Genomic DNA, 18,153 nt, shown 5'->3' with positions numbered 1-18,153 from the left:
CCTTTTCTTTTAATGCTGATCTCTGGACTAGGATAAGCTTTAAATGAGAACCATAATGAAGAATTAATATGACCCAGTATGGGGTAGTAAAGGGAAGACTTTCATGTGCACTAGAGACGGTTTTCCAATCTGATCATGCGACTGAAAGATTTTATGTCTGAGTCTATGGGGAAATACATTTTAATTTGTATTTGATTTCTCTGACCGTAGCATCGATTCCAGTCTCCATTACGCCAATGTAACTGAGCAGTAACTTGACTGAAGGAAGTGAAGTCACTCTTGAATTTGAAACATACTAACCTAGTTGAGATCAGAACCTTATACTAATCTTATTACAATTATAATGTGTGGTCAAATTTGAACACTTTACCAAGGCCACATTACCCATTCCCATGAGAAAAAGCCCACTAGATTGGAGGTCAGGAACTCCGCAGAGATTTCCCTCCACATACGTAGTTTAACCAGATTGTTCCAGGGAGGGGTCAGAGATTGTCTTCCTCTGTACCCACTATGGAATTGGCCAGAGGTTTGATCCCTCAAACTGGCAGATCTCTGGGATCTGATGGAAGCCCAGACCTGCTGTGCAACTGCTCCTCCTCTATTTTTGCTCCCTGGTAGCGCAAGGTCTGATGGAACAATGCTGGTAGGGCTTGTAAAACTTCCCCTAAAGAGGAGGAGAATCTGGCCTTCAGTTTTTACTCAGGCAAAACTCCCAGAAGAATACAGCGGCTGCAACTGAGACAAGTCCCTGCACAAGGTACACAAGAATAGAGAGGATCTGTGGATTCTTGTGCAAGAGCTTGCCACAACTTAGCTCTTTGTATTTCCATTCCTTTTGTCTTAGGAAAAGATTAAAACACTTCCCTCGTGCATGCACTGTTATGTCTTGGCACTGAAATAATTCCTCTTTATTTGAGACCAGATTGAAGTGGGAAAAGAGAAACACAGGCTATCAAACTGGAGGCCAGATTCTGCTCTCACTTAGAACCAGCACTTAAGTGTGTGCTTAAGTCCATCCCTATTCAGCAAAGTACTTAAAACACGCACTTAAAGTTAAGCATGTGTTTATGTGCATTGCTGAATCAAGGCCTTACATTACAGTGATGCCAGTCACCTTATTGAAGACATCACTGGTATTATGATGATTTAGAGTAATATAAGCGAGATCAAAATATGCCCTCTGCCCCATTAGATTATGATTCATTATAATTTTACAGATAAATAAAAAGTCTTATTTATTTGAACAATCATATTATACATGAACAGCGAATCAGTGACAGTCTCCATAATTATCCTGCTTTCACAGTCAAATGCTACTGCTGTTCTTTTCCCTCCTGAGTTAGTGAAATCAGTGAGCTACATGCCAAGTTCCAAATCAGTGGAATTATACCAACTTGGTTCAAAATATTCCATTTACTATCATTTTTGTGAGACTTTATTTCTAAAAGAGTTTGAATATTTATACTGACAAACCTATATTCCATACACAAGAAAATGTCTCGTTTACTGCAGGATGGAACCAAAATGAAGTAAATGCAATACTTGCTTAATTTCATGCATAACCAAAAGATCCTTTTAAACTATTAATATACGGTTCTTGCATGAAAAGGTTTGTCAGTAACCAGGAGAAAGAGGACAGCTTTTTCACGTCAACGCTCCATAAAAGACTGTTGTATGGTAAATTATGTTGAAGAATAATGTATCAGTCCACATGGGATTTGCATTCCTTTGTACTACATGTTCTTTGGGTGCTATGATTAAGTATAAACAACTCTTCAGCAACAGCAGACAGTTTTTCAAGCTGAAGCAGAAAAGAGCGATGGGACATTATGCAAAGCCCATGCAAATATGTTGCAAGTAAGCAATTAAACCGTAAAATGCAGGCTGCGTCATGGTAACAATGAAGTGCCTAATAATAGCTCTTTACAAGAAACTGAATTTACTGTCAGTTTAATTCCAGCTCTTGAGATGCAGTATATACCTCTATGAAGATTAAGTCAAAATGTATTCAGACATTAATGTTCCTAAATTTAATAGTTTAAGAATGGTTAACTTTTAATTGTGTGGTCATATTTATAATGCATCAGTGCATCCTTTGTGTATATTGTGGAGTATTCTGTTGTATAAATTGTGATGGCTGGACATACAGTCATTAATTAACAGAAAAAATATTAACATTATTCAGGCTGCTGTCTATTGTTATGGAAATCTGTTTCATCGTTACCACATTAACATAATCTACGTTGTATTAAGCTCCAAATGTTTTTTTTTAGTATACTGTACTTCTAGGGCCTGATTCTTCTCCTTCTTACAATGGTATGTATCAGGAGTCAATGAAGTTATCCCAGTATAAAGCAAGAAGAGAAGTTGGAGAGGACTGTCAAGAGTTTCAGAGCAGCTGCACCTGTATTCGCCCTCGATGGTTCACTAAGGGTGCCCATTTTAGGCCGCTGGCTCCCAGCTGTCACCACTCACTCTCTCTCCTGACTGGGGATTTTAAGGCTGCACAGCTCCCTGCCTTACTGTATGATCTCCCTAAAAGGCCAGTGCCTGTGCTTTGCTTTCTCTGCGAAGGCTATGATCAGTGTATTGCAGCAGCAGTGAGGTACCACACAGCTCTTTCTAAGCAAGCGCATTTATTCTTAGGGTAAAAGTATTCCACAGAAAACATACAGAAACAATAAAAGAACCAACACGCATGCTAAAAAGCTTACCAGAGGTCACCTCATCTCCAGCCTAGGGCTCTGGAAAATTTTAGTCCTTCAGACCCACAACTGGGTTTTCCCTCTGGTCACAAGTTCATGCATTTTTGACGCAGAACCCAAACCCAGACTAGGCAGATCAACCATTTCTTATATAGCTCTGGTCTTTGACCTTGGACTTCTGTATCAGGTAATCAGCTTACAATGATCCTCCTGTCATGGCATAGCTTCAAAAGGCTGGGTTTTTGCAGATGTAAGATATGGAGGTTCTAAAGATTATATTGAAAGTGTGCCTGACAAGTATGGACTTTTGGGCTGGGTAATTTGCATTAGTCTCCCACTAGGGAGTCCCCAGGAAATCCACTTATTATCCCAAAAGTCCATACTTGTCAGGCACATTTTCAATATAATCATTTGAACCCCCAAGTCTTACATCTGTCACATTTCCCCGCTATAATGGCTACATACAATTCTGGCCCACAATAATACGTAACTGTAATATAATAAGGTCTTTCAAGGACATTTCAGGAAATTGCCATATCTGTCTTGAGAACAATCGTTTTATACTATGCACTCCTCAACCCATGTTCAGCAAACTTGTATGCTGGAGCTTGACTCGGAGTCAGGTCTTTGGTGCTAATTTCTCCAATAGAGGTAATCTCAGACTTTATTGACAGGGAACTATTTTACAGACAGTAACTCAACACAATGTATGGGTCAAATTCTGGACAGTGATGTAACTGGCTACAAAATGTGGCCTCCTTGGCTTAGGGACTTCATCTGTGATTTGTTATATATAAAATGGTGAGCACCAGGCACATTTATAGTGGTACAGAAACAAATAATAATATTGTGTGCTTGCATTTTCACCAGCAGTGTTCCCATTGCAGTCCCTCCCCTGCAGACTACTTCTGCTCCAATGTCTGGAGCATGCTTTCTGACCCTAGGCCTCACGCTGGGATGCCTTTCCATGGCTCCTGTCATAGAAGGTCTGCAGATCATCATCTCTGCATTGGAAGGAATTAGAATTAGGGTAGAGATCTTCTGCCCTTTGCTCTCCCTATGCTCATGGGTTTTCTGGTGTGAGCTTGTACGTACAGGCCTGCTATAAAATAACATGATCACAGAACACTTCAGTTTATCACAGTCTACATGTGCAAATAGGAGCAAACTACATAGTTTACAATAAACCACAAAGGGTCAGACTCTGCCCAGCTCCTTTGCAAAGCAGTTTGTGGGCAAGGAGCTTCCCCGTTTATTACCCTGAACAGGGACAGAGCACAAATGAAGTCTTTTTTTGCTTTTATGAGTGCAAGGACTTTGCAAGGCCAGTATTAGCTGCCCCAACGGGGATGAGGAGCAGACAGCCAGTGCCCCACCTCTTTCTACACTGGCCACATGCTGTACTTTCTTAAGGAATGAAGCAGTAGCTGTCCTCACGGAACTTCAGGAGTCAGTTCACCTCCTTGAGTTGCACTGGGCATGATTCTTCATTGCTTGCATCTTGTTTTGCCATTTACACTCACTCTGGGGAGACAAGGAATGGGAGACTGGTACCTGGGAAGAACAGGAAGCAAACTGGAGAAGAGGGGAGGTTGGAGAGGGAATGGGAGAGGGAGAATCCATGGAGAATCTCCAAGTCCAGGAACCAGACTCTCTGCTACCTTGCACCTTGTGCAGTCATTTGCACCCGTGCAAAGGAAGTCAAAATGGGCGTGAAACGCTCCCACCAATGTAAGTGGAGAATTATCATTTGGTGTGTCATATCCATTGCGCACAGGTGTAAATGGCAGTGAATATAAAACACTACCAAGCTAGAATTCTCCACTTCCACTAGCAGTAACATTTCACATTACAGCTACCCAAAAATATACCAATTATTTTCATGGGAAATCTTGTTTCCCCATTTTCTCTGTAATTTCCTGCAAAAGTGTTTTGGTTTCTTGATTAAAAAAGAAAAGAAACCTAAACCTGAAAAATATTTGGGGAAAAAGATTTTTGTTAAAATTTTTCATCTTTTGTTAAAAATATTTGGTTAAAAAAAACCCAAAAAATGTCACAAAAATTCATTTTTTAATGTAAAACAAAAACAAACAAAAAAACAAACCAAAACAAAATTGCCAAAAATGAAAATTCTGTGACATAATTTTTGATGAAAAGCTGCTTACCTTTGCTTCTCACTGAAAAAATGTTCACCAGCTTTATTTTACACTCACTTTGCCCTTTCGTTCTGTAATCTCATCTCTTATTCTCCAGTTTGCTCCCTAGCCTCATGCTCCTTGTCTCTCCAGAGTGGATATAAATAAGCAGATAAGATGCAAAGTAGTGGCGAATTAGATCCAGTGATTTTGCAATTGCCAGAATAGAAAGTAAGCGAGGGGAGGAGAGATCCATGGGCAGAGAACAATCATGAAGCTTAGAATGAGAACTTCAGAGGATGCAATTGCGGAAATTAAATGAGCAAGTTGCAAAAGTGGGAGACCAGGGCCTGGTGTCAAGGCTGATAGGCTGTGGTAGTTGGGGGTGTATTACAATAAAGGGCTAGAAGTGTTTGTGGTCCTCTTTGGAAGAGGAGTTGACACATCAGAGGATCGCAAGACTTATGCAGAGAGGAGACTGGAAGTGGGGCTGGAGAAAGAATGACGCTTCAGTCATTACATAGCCTTCTTTTCTTAGTATAGCCCTATACAGATTACTTTTTCAACATTCCTGTGCTCAGCTCCCAGTCACAGTGCCAGAAAGAGAAACACACAAAGCTGCTCTATTAAAGAAAAAGATGAAAAGCAGCTCCCAGGGCCAAGTCAGTATCTCTTGTTTCTCCACAAATGCAGAGCTTTGGGCCTTAAAAATGAACCTACAGACTTGGCATGTGCCTCTTGTGGTGTCATAAATCTCTGAGAATCAGCATCAAGATAAAGATGCAATAAGGGAATAAGAATCAGGCTAATCCTGTGACCAGCCCAATTTTTATTCATAAAGCCTCGTCTTTATAAAAAAAAAAAAAATCTCTATTTTGGCTCAAATTAATTGCTAGAGTTTCCTTAAAAAGGAACATTCAATGAGTGTGCACAGTTTTGGAGTTGCTAAAGCCACTGCTGGCTTATACTCAGGCCATTGGCTTAGAATAGGTTTTTCCCGTGTGTAAAAAATATACAGTAAAACCACAATCTTTTATTTACATAGCACGGAATTGCACAGAAGCTTCATTTTAACTGTAAACTCCTCAGGGCAGGGCCCACCTTCTGATCCATGTGGGCCAGGCCTGATCCTGATTTTCCTCTCTATCTAGCCCTCTCACTCCTCTCTCCCCTTGTACTGCTTACTTGGTTCTCTTTTCTGAATCCAGCTGACTGATTTACCACCTCCAGGCAGGCTCCTCTTACTCAGCTTACCTGAAGTATCGCAAATCCCTGTTTCTTGTAGGTACTAAATCCTGGGTTCTCCACAAGGAGAGCCTTGGCTCAGTATTGGAATGCCCAATTTTAGGCACCCTCCTGCCCATTAAAATCTTCAGCCTTAAGTTAGGTGTGTAGGCTCCTTATACAATGCATGGGGCCTGGAGAATTAGGCACCTAAGAATGGGAGTCACAAAAGCCAGCACACTGAGTGGGAAGCCACCTAAACTACCCTGTAGGAAGTGCCAAGGAGAGAGGGGTGGCTTAAGTCCCACCTCTCAAAGGGAATTAGTTGTGGAGTTTGCTACCTTTGGACTCCATTTGAGATTCACAGCCAAGTGATGTCTGGAGTTAGACATCTAAGCCTTTCTCACCAGAAAAGGGAAGGGGTAGTGCCAGTCCCCCCCCACAAAGTTAGCCTTCATCCCAAATGTGGAGATCTACATTCAAAACCCTACTCTGCTTGAAGCAGGGCAGAGTTTTTAACACAGGTCCTCCTAACCACTTGGCTTTTCTGAGGTGGAATACTCAAGTTCTCCTGCTGAAGTTGTTCCACTTTGTATGGAAAACACTCAAACAGTCATTGAACCAGTCATTGAGAATGCCTAGTTGTTACACACTCACGTGTGAGACCCAGGTTCCAATCCCTGCTCTACATCATGCCTCGGGATGCGAGTAGCCACATACATATGGTTTTGTTCAACATCTTCATTAATGATCTGGAAGATGGGATGGATTGTACCCCCAGCAAGTTTGCAGATGACACTAAGCTGAGGGGAATAGCAGATACTCTGGAGGGTAGGGATAGGATACAGAGAGACCTAGACAAATTGGAGGATTGGGCCAAAAGAAATCTGATGAGGTTCAAAAAGACCAAGTGCAGAGTCCTGCACTTGGGACGGAAGAATCCCATGCACTGCTACAGACTGGGGACTTACTGACTAGGCAGCAGTTCTGCGGAAAAGGACCTGAGAGGTTACATTGACAAGAAGCTGGATATGAGTCAACAGTGTGCCCTTCTTGCCAACTAGGCTAACGGCATATTGGGCTGCCTTAGTAGGAGCATTGCCAGCAGATCGAGGGAAGTGATTCTTCCCCTCTATTCGGCACTGGTAAGGCCTCATTTGGAGTTTTTGTCCAGTTTTGGGCCCTCCCATATGAAGGATGTGGACAAATTGGAGAGAGTCAAGCGGAGGGCAACGAAAATGATTAGGGGGCTGGAACACATAACTTATGAGGAGAGGCTGAGGGAAGTAGGCTTGTTTAGTCTGCAGAAGAGAAGAATGAGGGGGGATTTGATAATGGCCTTCAACTACCTGAAAGGGGGTTCCAGGGAGGATGGAGCTAAGCTGTTCTCACTGGTGGCAGATGACAGAAGAAGGAGCAATGGTCTCAAGTTGCAGTGGGGAAGGTCTAGGTTGGATATTAGGAAAAACTTTTCACTGGTAGGGTGAAGTACTGGAATGGGTTACCTAGGGATGTGGTGGAATCTCCATCCTTAGGGGTTTTTAAGGTACAGCTTGACAAAGCCTTGGCTGGGATGATTTAGTTGGGGTTGGTCCTGCTTTGGGCAGGGGGTTGGACTAGATGACCTCCTGAGGTCCCTTCCAACCCTATGATTCTATACAGAAGCACTCAGATTAAAGGTCAGTTTTAACCAGCATTTGGCTCCCAAATAAATTGTCCAAGGTCACATCTGTCAGTGACAAAGTCACAAACAGAACCCAGGTACCTTGACTTCCATTTCTTTTCTCTTTATCTTTAGACCACACTGCTTTTACACACAAAGCCTATGTTTTTGTACCTCGACTTTTACATATGGTACTGAAACTTTTCCAAGAGGTGCTTTAAGGGGCTTGTGTGCAGTTGGTTGTCATACTATAGAGTAGTTGCTTTATATTAGAAAGACCTGTTAGCAGTTCAGAGTTTACACTGATGCTTTAAAGAAAACTGGGCCAACTTAGTTGCAATTAAATAATACCCTTTCAAGCTAGATATTTTAAGATGGCTGCATATTTGAAACTACTGTTTCAACTGAAACTGTTTCCATATGCCTGAAATTAGGTGCTACAATTAGTGGGAGTCAGCAGTGCATAATTCAAAACAGCACACAAAACTCTAGTGTTGCTTTAGGTGAGATACACATTGCTATTGGCAGTTAGAAGTAATTGCTGGAATGTAGCACACTGTAATAAATTAAATGTGATATATGCTAAGCATGCATGCTTGCCATCTGGTTGCCAGAAAGTTGCTGTTATTACTTTGCACGTAAATACAAGCGGTGTTTAAATGCAGAGAACTGAAGTGTGTCATATGCATAAACTCCCAAATGATTTAGGGCTCCAGCCCCCTCAACTCAACAGTTGTTTTAAAATATGAAAAAATTAAACAATTTGGACTTGGAGGCTTCCCTTTCTTTGCAATTAGCACAAACTAGAATAAAATGAAGCCAACTTATTAGATACTGCAACAATAAGGCCATTCTGTAAATGGATTGCTTTGTAGCATGCTACCTGGATACATTGAATAATAATAAATTCCTTCCCTTAGCTAAAATATTTGCTGATTTCCACATGTGGGGATCTTAGCTGGGGTAAACAGGCATAACACAACACTGACGTGTACCAGCTGAGGTTCTGGCCCTTTAAATCCAAAGGATATCAAAGACTTGCTAGGGAGCTAACACATTCTTCTGTGAAGAAAACAAAAGTGAAAACAAATTGTACAAAGAATCCTCCCTTTGGATGCAAAATTTGAGGGAAATTAAATCACAACTTAATTTATTCATATCTGATCTTTTAATTTAAAAGCCAGATTTTGCACTGCAATATCTATATATGGTTTTCATTGAATTCATTGAGAACCACATATGGGTACCCCAGGACAAAATTCTCACTGAATTTAGTGTGAATTACATGAGCATATCCAAGAGTGGAAATTTGGCTCTAAACGTCTATAAACTGAATAATGAAACTGCTGGGATGAGGGTAGGAAGCTATAAGGGTTCTGTACATCAACAGATGATTTACTGAGGCGTAGTCTACACCACAAAGTTTTGCCAGCATAGCTAAACTGGCTAGAAGTGTGGGTGGGAAAAAATCATACCTCCAGCCAACAGAGCTATGTTGGCAAAACCCCCAGTGTAGATGCAACTATGCTTACATGAGTGCTTCTGTTGGCATAACTAGTGTTATTCAGGGAAGTGGTGTTACTATGCTGGCAGAAAAACTCCTTCAATTGGCATACACTGCATCTACATTAGAGGACTCTGGCATAGCTATACCAACAAAGCCTTTGTACTGTAGACAAGCCCTTATTTACTTTTATTCCAAAGGAAAATTGAAAGTTTGATTTAACAAACAAAACACATCTGAACAACACTGTAAATGGAACAACATCTAACTCTTGAAAGACCACTAGAGGGAGCAGATTTTATCATCAGTGCACTAAGGATACCTCACCACTAATGAAAGTGTAAACACGGATATAGCAATGCAAGGGATCTTAATTACTGTACTGGGGTTTCATTAGAAGGAATCTCTCAGAAAGCTAGTTGAATTAACAGTTTAAGCAAAAAAGCAAAACTGTGCATTGTGTAGCAGATTTATATATTCTTTATTTTCTGCTATTTGTAATGTAGAAAATAATCTCTTTTCAATATTGGCATTTTTCTTTTAGCAAATGTGATTTTTCCCTTCTATTTTTCTTTTGCTTACCTCTTTTTTCATATTAGCGTCAATGCACACAGCAAGAATGAGGGAGTGGGGTTTCTTAATTAACTAGCATGTCCTTTTTCCACAGAATTACATGAAAATTATAGGGTCAGTGTAAGCAGGGTCTCTTTTTGGTTTGTTTGACTTTAATACCCTGGTGATAGTGATAGTTATTTAAAAGGCACATGGACACCATCAACTGAAAAATAAGCACATTTCTGTCAAATTTTGACCTATGTTACAAGTAACACTTAAAATGACTAGAATTGAAAGAGAAGAGAATGGCGAAAAACATTTTTCTCTGTTCCTTTCCCCTTCCATCCCATTTGTTTACTTTCTGAAATTAACAATATATTTGTGTGTTTGTCAGTTTCACCATTTTTCCAGTATAGTCAATTCACCTGTTGCTTGTGCGGGTCTTTCACAAAGCAATAGGGGAGAGAGAAACATATTAAAAGTAGGAAAATGTGATTGTAAAACCACAGAAATTGGCAGAGGGGATCAAGGACAGTTGTAGCGCTTGCACCTTAAAATTAACTAGATTGCACTTCTTAAAATTAACTAGATTTCAAGTTGACATGGCACTTTAAGATGAGAAATATAAACTCTGGAGCAAAGGTTATAAAGATTATAAGCAGATTGAATTTGGGGCCTACATTACTTGACAGTATCCCTTTAACAGGCCAGTGAACTTACCTCTCCCCCAGTGCAAGGAAAGGGACTTGAGTATCTTGAAGTGCAAATTGCTCCTTTCTTTGTCACATCATCCTCTAAGCCAAAGGTTGTCGAACAGTTAGCAGAAAAATACTTGTAAGGCTTCCATGTTTTCCCAAAATCCTGGGATCGTTCCAGAATCATGGCTGCTGGCCTTGGTGACTTAAACACCATGATTATGTGAGTGAAGTAAAACTCAGCTTCCAAATCCAGCTGGATCCTCTCCTTGTGCACATCCTCAGCTGATTGCCACCATGTGCGAGGCAATCGGAAGGAAGAGTCGGCCATGGCAGAGGGTGGGTGAGCCAGATGGGTGTGAGCAGAACTGCATTTGTCACACTTGGGCCGCTTGCATGTCAGGTCTGCATTCTCACTGTATGAACAGTAAAAGTCGGTGGAGTTGCGCCCACATGTGGTGTCTGTCCACAATTTCCGTCCATGGGCCAGGTTTCCCATGCGAGGGTTGCATGCTTTTTCGCAGTGGGACCCAACTCCGACAACACCACTCAGTCCTAGGTGGAGGAAAGTACATGTTAATCTAAAGCAATCTATCTTTAATGGCATTGCTCTCAGCCTACTGCCTTCAGTCTCCCATGTCAGAATGCTCCCTGTGTAACCCCTAAATCCCGCATTGGCCACCACAGAGAACAGCGAGTGAGAGAAGCCCAGAATCAGGGGCTGAAGGGAGCTGTTGCAGGCTAGGGCAGACCTCAGGATTGCACCTGTTTCAGTGACCCCTACAGGCCACTGCAGGGAAACAGAATCCCTGGAGCAGAGGCTTGCCCCAGCCACGCTTCCTCCGGGCCCCAACATGCCCCCTGCTATTCCTCTGAGGGGCAGCTTACAACAGCCCCTTTGCCTCAGCTTTGCTCCCCCTTCTTCTGCAGAGGATGATACACTAAGCCCAGGGGCAGCAGATGCCCCCTAAGGCTTAGTGTGGTAGCTAAGGAATGCTCCAGGTTTCCCTAGAAACCACATGCAGAAACAATTCTAGGGAACCCTGAGGGTTCTTTAGCTACCACAATAAGCATTATGGAGCACTTCCTGATATGGCGCCACTTCAGTGGGCAAAGGGAATGCTCCCTTCTCTTGTTGCCCTGTGTGAGGGGAAATCAAGCTGCTTCCTCAGCTATCCCAGAAAACCCTGAGGATTTGAAGTGGGGCAGTGACCCTGCCTGGATCCCCACAAAGATATATTGGCATCTCAGGGTGTGATCATACAACCCCTCTCCTCAAGACCCAGAAAGAGACCCACCCGGTCACAGGACATGGAGGAGGCTATAAGGCATCCCTGAAGAAAGCCATACATGATATGGAGGTTGGGTGGATCCAAGACTTATTGGGCAGATGAGGTAGCTATTCAACATTCCTACTGAACCTGGAGCTTGTTTGCACAATAGGAACATTGAAGCATCCCCTCCCCAGGTGCTGCAGCCAGTACACTGGTTCATATTTTGGAAGTTTGTCACTAATGGTGTGTAAAGAAAAAATTCCATTGTTGAAATTGTACTGGCAAGTTGCCCTGCAATTTAGTTTATATGGTTTTTGTTCAGGTTTGTCTAGAAGTCTTGTTGATTTAAAACTCATATAATTACAGTGTCTAAACAGAAAATAAAATCACCATGGGGGTTCAGTATGAAGCTTTTTGCAAAGTTACAGTCATGGTTTAGTAATTTTTATTATAAACTTTCCACCTAGTAATGAAGCTGGCAGTCAGTCAGGAACTAGATTGTATTTTATGACCCATAACCATTTAACTTAAAAAAATAAACAGAACAGCTCTGATGGCTTGAAAATTGGCATGCCAAAACATTTGAGGTGCATACTGTGTTCTTTATCACTGGGCCAAATATACACAATAAGCTTTGCACCAATTATTATGGCTTCTTCTTGGTCTTTTTGCTAAGTTCAGGTGTTCATTTTGGTTTAATATCCAATACATCCTTTATCTGGGGGATATTATCGTTATTCAGCTTTGGTATATAGTGCCATACTTGCACTGGTATTCTATCCTGTATTAGCAGAGGGATAGACTTAATGATCTGATAGAAATGGGAGGGCGGGGAGGGAAACTAATACCTAGGCCCTAGGCAGGTTTTTTATACAGGTTACCCAGAAAAGCTGTGGAACACTGTTTCCCAACATTTATTATAAAGCACTTACAAATGGGCAGATTGCATTGGCTAAAAATATCTTGGAACGATTTTAGTGATCAAAATACTCCGTGAAATAATTTCTTATCCCTATAAGGGATTTTAAGTGCAATAAAAAGGACAAGAACTAAAATGAGACAATTCCAGCTCAAATTTACAAACTACATTCATGCCTATAACAGTGAATAAATACAACTGTAAAATTCACATAACACTTGGCCCTTCTAGGGATCCTTCTCAAAGCACTGTCCAAACATAAACTAATCTACACAGCTCTCCTGAGAAGTAGGGAAGTAAGAATTTTAGCACGGTGTGTTATCAGTTAGGCCTACCATGGGCTGGCTTATTTTATGTGTTGGCTGCATTTTTGGTTTCTTTAGCTACATTATGTAATGTAGTTAAATTACCTGCTAAACAAACAAGTGAATGTTTACTGCAGCACCCACCACGGTTACATTTCAAATGAATATTTCTAATAGAAACCATTTTTGTGAAGAAATATGTCAGTGCGTAGTCAGGACCCCAGTAAGATTTTTAATTAGTACCATATGGATCAAGTTCTGTCTTTGTATTGTATGGTACATAGAGGGAGATGTGGACTGAACTCCTGGCCCTGCTAAAGTCAATGGGAATTTCAATGGAACCAGGATTTCACCTATAGTCCCGCTCCAAGGAGCTTACAGTAATGTTCAGATGCAAATGCATTATACTTAAATTGACAAATGGATTAATGTAAATAAAACACTTTCTGAAGTCCTTTGGTAGCCCCGTCTCTTCAGGGATCTATCCCGCAGAGGTCTGAGCTTGTCCATAACATCCTCAGCACATAACTCCCATTAAAGTCCATGGGAGTTGAGGATACTCAGAAATGCTCGTAGTTTTCACTCCTCATTTGGGAATGGATCCTGCTCCCAATGGAATCAATGGGCACAGGTTCAGGCTGTCGGAATGCACAAGCATTGTTTCGTACATTGGGGGGAAAAACTAAACCTTTGAATAATAGGGTTTTTTTTCCAAATGGAAAACATTGGAATGATGAATGCAGAGTGCTGCAATCTGTGAGATGTGACCGTTTTCTGGCTTAGTGCTATTTACCACAAGAGCAGCAAAAATGACAGATTGGAGCATAAAGATTTCAGCCACAAACTCACGTCAGTTCTTCCTCTATCAGAAAGAGGTGCTTCTCCATACCCCTTAATGGCTATGCTGAACTACTGTATATGCTATTTCAAACCCTATATACTATACATATCACTGAACAGCAATCTTTAGTAAAGGACAAGAGCACATAAGGTACAACATGACTCACCTGTAAAATATCCAGATCAAGCCTATCATATGCTTCCTGTTTAAGCATTTTTCAGTTGACACACTTGCCTTGTAACATTTCACTTACACCCTTGCAATTGATTATATGATTTTTCCATAACACTCTGATAATGAGGTTTGTTCAAAAAGAAAATCAGCCCTCAGCTTGAAAACACTCCAAGAAAACATATAAACAGTTTATATAACAAAATATTAAAGCCTAATTGTGAAGTGTTTTGAGATCCTTGCAAGTGCAAAGTGTTTATTATACTAAATACATTTGGTAAGGGTGGGAAAGAGGCTTAAAGGCTTTGGTTTTTTGGTGTGCTAGTTTTGCCATCAGTACTGTAAAGATAATAATTATAAACATGACTAAAAACTTTATTTACTACATTTCCAGAGGGGTAGTCATGTTAGTCTGTATACAGCAAAAACAACAAGAGTTCTGTAGCACTTTAAAGACTAACAAATTTAATTTCAGCAGGCATAAGCTTTCATGGGCTTCAGTCCACTTCCTCAGATGCAGTTGGTAGAAATATTACAGCAAATATTGGCAACATATATAGGAGGCAACATATACATATCCAAAGGCATAGATAACAATGGGGTAGGTGGATAAAAGCCGGGTACTTGAGGCCTAATGACAACCATTGAGTAGGAGGTGAGAAAGGGTGATCAGAGCAAATCACTTCTTGTACTGAGATAGCCATTCCAAATCCCTGTTTAAACCCAGTTTGAATGTGTCAAGTTTGCAGATCATTTCTAACTCAGCAGTTTCTCTCTGAAGTCTGTTTTTGAAATTTTTTTGTAGAAGTACAGCAACTTTCAGGTCAGTGAATTCTGCTTTCCCCACTCCCTTCCAATACTGAAGTAACATTTCCCACCCCCCCAAGAATAGTAGCTGACACCAAGGTTGTTAGCGCTACACTATCTTGCAGATCTTAGCTGGTAAAACGCAGAACAAGCAGTAAGGAGCAATCTCAGTGTTATCCTGTTGTACTGTATGCTAACCAGATACCAAGGAGCTTCTAAGTAATAAGTCAGCCAAAGGGAGTGAATGAAAGCTATCTTATCTTTACTGCAGGTAAAAGTGCTATGCCATCAGAAGCAACATGAGCATAGGCACTGTGGGGTGTCAGCTCTAAGGGTCAGTAAAGTCCAGGCATGTTTCTCTTATTTGAGATCTCTAGATTGCTTTGCTTGTGCATAAACTTGAAGCAGAGTTACGTCAGAAAGAATGTATGTGTCTGACTTTTCCCTCAGAGTCAGATGTGATAAAAGGATAGTGAATAGAAATTACAACCGGAAAACACTTATCAGGACACCCACTCCATCCCCTACCAGGGTAGCTACAGTGCACTGTTCGGTGCTTTGTCCAGTCTAGTTTTGGCTATCTCATATGGCAGGGCTTCCTAAACTTTCAGTGTCAGGAAGCTTTTCTTGGTGTTCTGTTGAAATATTCCTTTTTTTCACTTTCACTTCCATTATCTTCTACTTATATCCCTCTCCAAACGATTGCAGACAGTTACCAAGTCCCCCCCTAAAATGTTGCTAAGCCAGTCTGTACCTATTTAGCCTTTGGAAACTCCCCTGACTGCCAAAGGTGAGGAGATGGATAGAGGAATGCAGATGTGCAGATGCAATACTGGATGGGAAGCAGCATGACAAGCTGCCCCAAACGGAATTTAATTTGCATTCCTGAAAATAAATTCTGGCAAATGAGATACTGACTTGGGAAATACACATGTAGTACGTCCAGGAACCAGCAGGAGAGGAAGGTGAAGAAGGGAGAGAAAGGTGACTTGAATCTAGAACAGTTTCCTGTTTGAGGACCCCTCACGGAGGAATCAATAAATACCCAAACAAAACAAGAGAACCCCAGGTGTGAATGGATACTTCTCAGCAGCACTGATTGTTCTTGATCCTGGAAGAGCCACTTTTCCCCTTTACAGGCCATTCCAGCGTTAGCTACAATAATCTAAAATCTGTGTTGTCTTTCCAGCTAAGGAAGATCCTGTTCCTTGTGTCCATATGCAGAAAAAGGGCTGAGTTAAAAAAAAAGCAGCTTAATGGCTTTAAACAGTATGCTACATTGTCATCTTTCTTTCTTGGACTAATTGCCCCTTTTTCATGTTTTCCCCTGGCTCTCACATTCCACTTGGCTTTTCACACTCTCTTATGAACTTGTTAAAGAGCCAATCACATTTTTAAAAAGCGAATGTTACATCATTTACTTGAGAGGCTCCTAAGGAACAGTGTAGGATCTGAAACCTGAACTGGAAACGTTTAAGTGTGCCTGTTCATATATACCCTGGTGTGCATTGCAAGTAAAAACAACAGACTCCTGCAGCACCTTAAAGGCTAACAAATTTCTGCGGGCATAAGCTTTCCTGGGCTGCAACCCACTTCGTCAGATGCCTGAAGTGGCAGACCATTGCAAGTGAACTCTTTGTTCGCCGGAGAATGATAATCTGGCTAGAAAGATAAACTTTGATCGTTAAGGGCAACTGCTGCCCTTCAAGACCAGTTTGTACATAATATATTTGCTGCTATCTAAGGAAGACAGGGAATATTTAACCATTTCGGAACCTGAAACTCTTTCCCCCAGCAGCTTCCAGCTGTATTCCTTGCTAAAGGCTAAGGATCGGGGAGAAGTTTTAGAAGGAATGAAAATACATCAAGAAGACCAACCTGCAGCCACAGCAGAGCAGCCCAGCAGTACAATGAGCCAGATCCAGCTCTCCATGGCCAAACTCCTGGTCAAAGTGCATGTATCAAGGAGAAGGAAGAGGAGCCTGAAATCTCTTCTGCACATGAAGAAAGTTCTCCGGAGCAAATCCTTCCCGGCAGGTCAGGTCAGTCGCTCGCCACTCACTGGAGTGCTAAGGGCAGGAGGGAGGCTCCATCAGCCACAGCAGGAAGCCCCCGAGTCTCCCCTGGGGAGTGGCATTGCGGGACAGCTGTTGGCTCCTCCAGCCCCAGGGGAGCCGCGTGCCTCTCTGAGAGCATTTCACTCCCCCCCCGGGACCCGCCGGGCTCCTGCTGCTCCGGTGCAGGGCATGGCAAAGCTGAACTCCCCCGGCCCTTTCACTTCCTGGCCGCCGCCGCCTCCTGCGGCTGCTTCCTCCCAAGGGGCACTTGCAGGAGGTGCATTTTAGTGCATTGATCCCGAGCGCAGGGTCCCTCGCTGTCTTTCCCCGCCGTTGACAGCCCCGGGCTCTGTCTGCAGGCTGGAGCCTAGGAGCGGCGGCTCGCAGCACGGCAGCGGGACTGGCTGCCGCACCGGGGGGCTGGGGGCTGACACCGCCCCCAGCCACTTCTGCTCCAGCGCCCGCCGCGCGCCGCCCCCCCGGCCCTGTGCCCTCCGGGGCCAGCCTGCCTCGGGCGGGAGCGGGCGGCGGGCTCCGTCTGCCAGCTCCTGAGTCTGACCTGGCGGGAGCGCTCCTGGGAGCCACGGGCTCGCCCGCCTCAGATCCGAGCCTGCCAAGCTGCCTCCACAGAGGGACGGCAACCCAGGCCCCACCTCGCCCAGCCAGCCCCCGGCCTCCCCTCTGTCCCCTTCCGACCAGCCCTTCTCCCGGCCACTCCCCACTGCCCCTCCCACCCCCAGCTAACCCGCCTAGCCCTTTTACCCCACCCAGATCGCCCGCCTGTTCGCCCCCCTCGAGCTAACCCACCTATGCTTCCCCCTCCAGCCCACACCTAGCCCTCCTTCCCCCCAGGTAGCCCCCCTGTACCTGGCCCCCTCCAGCCTTCAACCATCCACCACTCCATTAACCCTCCTCCCCCTCAGCCATAGCTACCCCAACCACCTCTCTCCAGCTCAGTTATCCTTCCCACCCCCTCCCTTCCTTCAGCTATTGCTACCTCCAGCCATTTTGCCCCAGCAATTTCCCTCTCCTATCCAGCCCAGCCAGCCCATTGTTACAGCCACCTCCTTGCTGCCCCCTTCCCAATCACCCCCTCCTGCTTCCCAGCCGCTATCCCCTTCCCTCTCCAAAGCTCCAGCCGCCCAGCCCAGTCATCCTTTACTCCTACATCCCTGATGTCAAATGGGCCCGTGAAGCAGAGAGAGCTCACTTCCAGGTCCCCACCTGAATACCATTGGGACCCGTTTGACATAAGGCAGGAGGGGGGCTGGACTGGAGACTGAGCTGCATTGAAAGGT

The 18,153-nt window shown here is 43.2% G+C and overlaps 1 protein-coding gene across 2 annotated transcripts in view; it reads right to left on the bottom strand.

The window, feature by feature from the left end:
• NTN4 (netrin 4) overlaps positions 1–17,171 on the bottom strand; it is an 86,147-nt gene extending 68,976 nt beyond the window's left edge. For both annotated transcript variants that reach the window (XM_067559783.1, XM_067559784.1), the window contains exons 1-2: positions 16,677–17,171; positions 10,507–11,036 (exon numbers count right to left, since the gene is read on the bottom strand). In XM_067559783.1, the coding sequence (XP_067415884.1) occupies positions 10,507–11,036; positions 16,677–16,800 (654 nt within the window). In that variant the 5' untranslated portion in view covers positions 16,801–17,171. The remainder of the gene's footprint in view (positions 1–10,506; positions 11,037–16,676) is intronic.
• Positions 17,172–18,153: the final 982 nt, after the last annotated feature.

Source organism: Emydura macquarii, unplaced genomic scaffold, assembly GCF_026122565.2.
Source record: "Emydura macquarii macquarii isolate MOO-44397 ecotype Brisbane River unplaced genomic scaffold, CSIRO-AGI_Emac_v2 contig_2205, whole genome shotgun sequence".
Taxonomy (NCBI): Eukaryota; Metazoa; Chordata; order Testudines; family Chelidae; genus Emydura; species Emydura macquarii.
Note: the sequence above shows the minus strand (reverse complement) of the source record. Positions and strands in the feature narration are given on the sequence as shown.